Source organism: Kryptolebias marmoratus, linkage group LG23 (genome assembly GCF_001649575.2).
Source record: "Kryptolebias marmoratus isolate JLee-2015 linkage group LG23, ASM164957v2, whole genome shotgun sequence".
Lineage (NCBI taxonomy): Eukaryota > Metazoa > Chordata > Actinopteri > Cyprinodontiformes > Rivulidae > Kryptolebias > Kryptolebias marmoratus.
In genome coordinates, this window is record NC_051452.1 from 482,921 (window position 1) to 491,287 (window position 8,367).

The window sequence follows — 8,367 nt, forward strand, 5'->3', positions numbered from 1 at the left end:
GTTGGTACGGCCAGTCACGTACACTACAAACTCACATGACCTCACCAGTGCAGAGTTACACTCATCCTCAGGTTAATACAATCAATAGAATTACAGAACATTAATACATGATTCTAACTGGTAAGGAGTGTCTATATTATAGTTTCACTTTACACATGTCAGCTACCCACCAATAAACAAGAAACATCCATTAATTTTATTTTTTATTTTTAATGCATTTATTCTAAAGGAAAAAATATATAATTCAATAAATATTGTTGCAACAACATTGGCAAAGACATTTTGGAGATGACATCAACATTCAAGAAAACATGAGTCAACACACGGCAAAACACGGTAAAAAAAAATTAAGATAGGCATCGCTACCAACTGAGTAAACCGATCAGTGAGCTAAAACGGTAGATTTTTTTAAAAAGTGCATTTAGAAATTTCGACATTTAAACAGCTCAACTGCACCACCACTGTAACAAAACTGAAAGTTTTCTCCCGAGACTACCCATCTTTTACACAACATGCTATAGTTTAAACAAACCACTGAAACCTGAACGTTGGAATGATGGAAAACTTTCAAATCATGTGGGAAAAATTCATTTGAAAGTTTTAAAATTGAGTCAGCCCGGGCAAAAAATGGCACTGTGTGGCTGAAACGAGCTGACCACAAACACCCTAGCTAACGGTAAATTCTTGGCTTTATACCATTTAAAAAGCTTCCTCTGAAAAATATTTACCATTTCTTTCCTTACAATTTGCTGAAATGATGTGCTAGCTTTAAAAAGGGGCAGGTTTTAGTTAACTAGCTCATTAGCTTCGTAGCTAACGGTAAATTCTTGGCTTTATACCATTTAAAAAGCTTCCTCTGACAAATATTTATCATTTCTTTCATTAGAAGTTGCTGAAACAGTCTGTTAGGTTTTAAAAGGGGGAGGTTTTAACTAACTAGCTCATTAGCTTCGTAGCTAATGGGCTAATGCAAATTATTTAACAGTTTTAGTTTTGTGAGACCCAGCACCGCTAAAAACCCCCATCCTTCATTTTGGACTCGGAACTTTTTAAGAGAGCAGCATTTTCATTTCAAAAACATATTGCCACATTGTGCCAGACTTTTAAAAATAAAAAAAATATATTTTTATGTGATTTATTTAATTTTTTAAACTATTTTCGGTATATTCACGTGGACTTGAGATAAAGGGCTTTTGAAAAACAATGACGTATCGACCAATTTAGCACATCCTCACGTCCTGTATCTTATAACCTTTAACCATGTGCTAAAAAGGTTAATTACTGAATTTAAATTGTAAGTAAAAAATAAGTTAAAATTGTTTGGGGTGCCCTCGCCACCTAGTGGTGCGGAGTGGAACAGCCATTTAAACTGAGGCCTTATGGGTCATTTTAACCCAAGGGTAGCAGTATCCAGAGTAGTGTAAAAGCAGTTTTCATGTCTATTAATGGTTTAATTGTGTATTTTCCTTGTTGAAGTGACAGAATGAGACTGTTCAGCCTCTTTCTCGGCTCTTTACGATCGGATCTACAGAATGAAGCTCAACTAAAACAATGACGCGGTTACAAACAGACGACTTCACATTTTACCAACAAACATGTCGGAGACGGAGCATCCTCGTTCGGGTCTCCCCTTCCGACAGACCCGACGGCTACAGGAGCGGGCGCGAGCGTGGATCGGCTCCGAACACAGTGACGAGTTGTTGGACAAGCCCTTTGAGCAAAAAAAAAAAAAAAGACTCCGCTCCAGTACAAACAGCTCCTCTTTTTTTTTTTTTTTTTTGTTCCTTCCACCCTAGGCATCAACCACACCCCCAATACAAACGCTGGCTTTGGCTCTCATTCAAAAGATTGCACATTCTGGAAAAAGCCTTCATGTGTGAGAAATGACGTCGCTCATCCTGCTCGTTTCCTGCTGCCGAGGAAAGGCTTGACTGCATCCGCCTGGGCCTCGCAGAGGAAGCAGGTCTCTTCCCAGAGCAGGTAGCTCGCTGACTGATAGTTTCCTTGTCTGGTTTAGGGGGGAGGGGGGGTACATTGATTGGGACGCTACTACACAGCGAGTCTCTATTGGTGCAGAATATTCCAGTAACATGATCTGAAGCTTATAAACCCCCCATTTCCAGACAAAAAAATATGTGTCTTTTGCATGCAGGATAGAGCTTCCGGCTCATTGCCTCCTGCTTCCACGTTACGCCATCCCACGGTCCGGTAAAGTCACATGACCGAGCAGCTCTTGGCCTTGTCCTTGCGGAGATCCGTAGCGACGGCCGCCAGGTCGGGCCGCCCGGGCATGTGCGAAATCCGCTTGTTGGTGCGGGTGCCCTTGCCCCGTTTGACGTGTTTGTTGCTCTTGTTGATGCAGGCCAGCGTGGCCATGTGGAAAATGTCTCTGACGCTGTTCTCCGACTGCTGGGCCGAGCACTCGATGTACGGCGCCGAGATCTGCTTGGCCATGCCGGAACCCTAAGGAAAGTAGGGGGCGAGAGGTCGGACACGGTCAGCGGCGAGAAGCACGAGGGGGTGGGGGGACATAAATCTGCATACCTGGTCGTAGGAAACCGGCGTCTGCCGATGGTTGGACAGCTCCACCAGTGTGCTCAGATCTGTGCGTAGGTCCGATTTGCAGCCAACTAACAGCATCTTCGTGTTCGGACAAAACTCCTGGATCTCCCCTTTCCACTGCGGAGAAAAAAAACAAAAGAACTATTGAACCACAATATCGTCCAACAATTATCCAGTCAATGCTCCCTAATCAGCCTTAATAAGAACAAAGCTTCGGCTTATAGGGTCCGAAGCGGATTATTTTGCTGCGACAGCGGCCAAATCATGCGCTTGTGTAGGCCAGAACGTCCTCACGAGTTCCAGCCCACCCAGTCGCCCGGGCCTCAGATGTCCGAAGGTTAAAACGGGCACTTCCTGGAGCGCCACGTGCTCCGAGCGCCGCACAGTCCCCGTGCTTCCTCCCGAACAGTAAGGGCTCTGATCAATGGCATTCCTCGCGAGGATTTAATTGGAGGCTGGCTGCAGGTCAGAGGATAAAGCTCCCTAACATGCAAAGAGGAAGTCGTTCGGCACAATACGTCCACACAATCGTCTCTTGATTGAACGCTCCGGGTGGACTTGTCTCAACGTCTCAACTTGAGGTCTCGACGCAACCAGAAGCCCAAATTAGTCACAACGTAATAAATTTATTTTGATTAGACAAATAAAACTAGACTTTTCATTTACAAAGAAGGCAGAAAAAATGGCCTGAGCTTTATAATTTCAGTTTTCATGTCGTCAAGGGGGAATTCTTACAAGACAAGGAGCTCTGATGCGCAGCCTCAATTAGAGGGGACGCACACAGACGGTTGGGGAGGATTGTGTCCAATCAAAGCCTTTGTGGATTGCAAACGGAAAAAGGCCAGGAGTGCGTTGGGTGCGTCCGACGTTAATGCATCTGTAGGTCTTCCTGGTTCCAGGATCCCAAATGTGTTTGTCTTTTTAACTGGGTTTCGAACCAACTGAGGACCTGCCGACGCTGCTTCGAACCATAAAAAAAACAAAACAACGATTTGTTTGTGTTGTCTGTATCCGTGTGGATTCAAGACAAGAAATTTGGAGACAACGGCGACCTGACAGCCCGTTTCCCCTAGAAACTAAAACCCCAATGAAGCCGTTTTGACTTTTTATTTTTTTTAGTAGCTGTTTTGCTAAAGAGCTACGACTGTTTTCGGAAATTCCAAAGCCAAGTTAAGAATGTTCTTTCTCTGTATATAAATATGCTGTCAGTATGGACGCTCTTGCCACCTGCTGGCCTGGCATGAACGTCGGGATTTTTCTTAAAATTGTACGAACAGGGTTTTTATATTTTTCCTATTAACACAAAAAATAAAAAATATCCAGAGTATTGCTGATGGGGCATCTGTATTGGGAAATTTGTGCGTGTTGAAGCTAAAATCTAGGATTTTTTTTTTTTATATGGGGAGATTTACCATTCGACAAGTTTTATTGTAATTAGGTGGTGCCGTTTTTTTTTTTTTAATGGACAATGTATTTTAGCATTTTTGTTAACAGCAACCAGTGTGGAGGATTTAATTAAACGGAATCATCAGAGAAGCTTTAAAAAAAAACCCAGACCTTCCTTTCAAACGGTCATGCTGTTCGACTGGTGGATCAGCGACTCACACGAACACGCGGACACTTTTTGGACATGTGGGAGAGTCACCCTGTGGTAAACCACTCTGCGGCTTTCACGCGATTTACTGGTGGTTCTGCAACACTTCGGGACCTCTGCTTCACCAGCTACCTCCCAGACGCACTACAGCTTCCCGACTCCACATCACAAGGTCTAACGTGACCACAAAAATGTCTTTGGACTGGATTTTTTTTGTTTGTTTTTTTGTCGTTTCAGCTCTGGTAAATGCAGCCCAGCTTTCGCCGGTAAATCAAACCAAAGACGAGGTTAAAAGACTTTAAAAAGATCGTCTTGCTTGGACATATTTGGGGTACGGAAAGCTTTTAATTGGAGCGCGTAGTGCTTGTTTTAGGGCTCGCTTCTTCGAGTAATCAGTGGCGAGGAACGAACCTTTTTCAGCACACTGTCGAGGGTTTCGGGACGGCTGACGTCGAAGCAGATGAGGACGGCGTCGGAGTCCGGATAGGACAGGGGCCTCACGTTGTCGTAGTACGGAGACCCTGAAGACACACACAAAAATGAGATCATACAACTTAGGATTGTGTCCGCAAGAAGGTTATGTTCCTGTCAGGCATTAGTACCAAATCTACAGAAAACCTGAGAAAAAAAAGGGAGTTAAATTATTGCTTGAACTCCTTTAAGATTAGCTCTTATGACATGACTCCAGTTAAGCTATAATCCATAGCAACAAGGGGAGAGAAACAAATAGTGTGGCAAGAGTAGAAAAATGTGCTGAACACACAAGATAACCTGCTAAAAAAAAGGAAAAAAAAAGGGAGAGAAAATGGGAACTTCAGAGTGAGGAAATGTCTCCCTTCTGCAATTGAAACCATGTGCGGAGGAAACGCCCAACGCTCCGCCAGATCGAAGCGCCTCCGGAGAGGAAGGGAGGAGGAGCAAAGGTGGGAGGAAGGGGGGAGGAGAGGGCGGCATCTCGTCAAGGTGGGCGAAGATCCCGTGACGAGCGAGGGGCGACCGCAAGCGACGGGCTCTGCCAAGAATGTGGAGAATTTCGTGTTTGGTAACTGAAGACGTCCCCCCCCCCGGGAAATCTTTTCCCCCCAAACCCTGCTGCATAAAAACAAACCAAAAAAAAACAAAAAAAAAGATCCAGGAATGCTCAGTCTCTTTCTTCCTCACACACACCCGTTCCACACACTCTTCCACTGTGGTTCCCTGTCTAACGACTGCGAATAAGAGACACCATTTCAAAACAACCATTCCAGGTCTGGGAGTTTACAAAATAAAGGTTATATTTCAGATTTAATATAATATAAATATAAATATATCTAATATAAATCTCTGCTCACACATCTTGTGTTTAAAAAAAGCAATTTTTCCCTTTTTTCTTCAAAATATTAGGGTCTCAATGACCAAAAAAAAAAGGTGCACCAATCATCAGCTCTGTGGAACTATCTACATATTTTAGACCTCTTCAGTTTTTAGCAGGGTTGAACTACTTGACCACTTAATAAAGGCATTTAAAACATTTATGGTTTGATGTTGAGAGATTCTAGCCTTCTGTTACCATTTTGGCACCTAATGCAAAAGTTTCCCAATGTTAGCTTAGACACTAATTTTATATTAATTAATAGTATGGTTAGCTTTACCGTAAAAGCTACTTCTTAAGTCATTTTCATGATTAGGTTTAATATTGTTAATTACAGCAATGTGTAAAAATACATTGTTTCCAGTTTTAATTAGCCGTGGTTAGCATTAATAAGTACTAAAATGCTATCTAATTGAGGGTAGCTAAAACACTATATTGTTAGCATTATCAGAATAGCTGCAGCTCAACACATTTTATGATTCAAATTAATATTTTTATTTAGGTATGTGTAAATGTATATTCAAAGAGATTCTGCTTTTAATTAGCCATGGTTAGCATTAGCAAGTATTAAAAAGGTTATGTAGTTGAAGCTAGCTAAGGCCATTTTATGTTAGCTAACAGTATTGTTGACATTATCATAAAAACTGCTCCTCAAGTAATTTTATGATTCAAATTAAGACTATTACTAAAACTGTTTGTGTTTAAAAGTATATTTGATGAGAATCCAGCATTCATTAGCCTTAGCTAGCATTAGCAAGTATTAAAATGCCATCTAGTTGAAGCTAGCTTAAACACTAACATTAGATTTTCATTAAAAAAAGCTGCTGCTCAAGTCATTTTGATTAAAATACTGTTACCAGAACTGTGTTTAAAATATATCTTTGGTCATTCCTCGAGTAAGATGGAGTAGAGGCGGATAATTTAAAGCTCCTGCAGGTTTACTAACATATTCCTTCTAAATTCCACAATTGCTACTAACTGCAACCTAAATTGGGTTATCAAAGAGTCCGGACCATAAAGAGCTCTGTTTCAGTGGACATTTCTTGATAAATGGCGGATAAACTTCGTAAATTCAAGTACGACGGCAATACGGCGAAGCTAGCTGCTAACACCAGAGCCACGAGGCAGTGTGCTCCAGAGGACGAAGACCCACAACCCAAGAGCTCTAGTATGAGTGAGGAGATGAGAGCCGATATCCTATCCTCTATACGCGGGGAAATCTCTAAAATTATAAGAGAGGAAATGAGGAGTGCGCTGTCTGAAGAGTTCACTACTCTCAGAGCTGACATACAAGCTGTGAGGGCCGAGATAGCTAGCAATGCCGCTGCTATCCGCGCAGACATTACCTCAATTGAAACGGACATGGAAGATGTGAAAGGCGGACTGTCTACATGGTCTGATGAGGTAAACACGTTGCAATCCACCGTTATTGAACTTCAGAGCGAGCTGGTCAAGATGCGGGACAAATGTGAGGACATGGAGGGGAGGATGAGGCGCGGAAATATCCGTATAGTTGGCGTTGCGGAGCAGCCGAACTCAGCCGATCCTAAAGAGGTTTCTAAAATTATTAAAGAGGTGCTCCAGATGGACCGGGAGGTAAAAGTCGATCGTTCACACCGGACAGCTGCTTTGACGAAACCGGGAGGCGGAGAAAGACCTCGTGTGATCATCGCCAAGCTGCACTATGATGGAGACGCCGCTGACATCCTGAGGAGAGCCAGAGACAAAGCCCCGCTGATCTACCAGGGTAAAAGAATCGCCATCTTCCCGGATTACACCACCAGTGTGGCCAAGGCGCGCGCTGCCTTCTCCGAGGTACGGAAAGCTTTACGAGGACGGAGCGATGTCCGCAAGACTCAAAATCACATACAAAGAGGACAGCAAGGAGTTTCGGGATCCTGTGAAGGCCATGGACTACATACGGAAGATCATCCCAGCTGCAATATCTGGGTCTGAATAGTAAGGAAAACCTTAAATGCTAAATTGGCAGGACTAGTTCCAGTAGTTTTCAATTTCGAAAAAATGTGCCTTTGGTTGCTTAAGCCCTAAATGTGATTTTGTTAAGCAATGTTACCTCTCCAAACTGGCATTTATGTTAGTAAGTGACTGTGCTACTTCTAACCTTGTTAAACCACTAAGACATAATTTGCCTTGATTAGGTTGTATTATTGTCATTAGCAGAATATTTGTTACATTGTGGTTACTGTACATATACCTATGTTCTCCTGCGGGAGCCTGGGCTTCCATACTCCTATCTTCTCAGTCGATTTTTTTGTTCTTTTTTTTTTACACATCCAGTTCTCTTCTGGTTGTGTTTGTTGCTGCTTTTTATAGTGGCTAGGGACTTAAACCCACTCCCTTGCATTATGTTAGCAATGCAAACTTTTAGTTGTGTTTTTTGTGTTTTGATCCTTCTGTTCCCCGAGGATCTTATTGTAACTAAAAAAGCAGAGCTTCTGAATCTTAGTTTTGTAAATAGTGTACAGCGAAGCCTTACTTCCTATCCGTTCCTTTCCATTTCTCGGTTCTTACATTGTGTTGGTGATCAGCATTCATGTTACTTAAATGTTTGGGTCCATCTGTCAAATGGCCATCACTGTCTCCAACACAATGTTTTCATATATATATATTTTTAATTAAAACAGTTATGAGTACTCTAACTTTAATAAGTTATAATGTCAGGGGCTTGCATAGTCCTTTTAAAAGAAAGAAAATTGTACTGCAACTCAGACAATCAAAATGTCAGGTTGCTCTGCTACAAGAAACGCACTTATCTGATTTGGAACATTCGAAATTAAACAAGTCTTGGGCTGATAAAGTTTACTACTCGTCACATTGTTCTGGTAGGAAAAGGGGGGTG

The 8,367-nt window shown here is 42.3% G+C and overlaps 1 protein-coding gene across 1 annotated transcript in view; it reads right to left on the reverse strand.

The window, feature by feature from the left end:
* Positions 1 to 190: 190 nt before the first annotated feature.
* The window catches only part of rnd3a (Rho family GTPase 3a), a 34,338-nt gene continuing 26,161 nt past the window's right edge, over positions 191 to 8,367 (reverse strand). The window contains exons 3-5 of the mRNA XM_017434085.3: positions 4,568 to 4,677; positions 2,545 to 2,679; positions 191 to 2,463 (exon numbers count right to left, since the gene is read on the reverse strand). Of these exons, the coding sequence (XP_017289574.1) occupies positions 2,215 to 2,463; positions 2,545 to 2,679; positions 4,568 to 4,677 (494 nt within the window). The 3' untranslated portion in view covers positions 191 to 2,214. The remainder of the gene's footprint in view (positions 2,464 to 2,544; positions 2,680 to 4,567; positions 4,678 to 8,367) is intronic.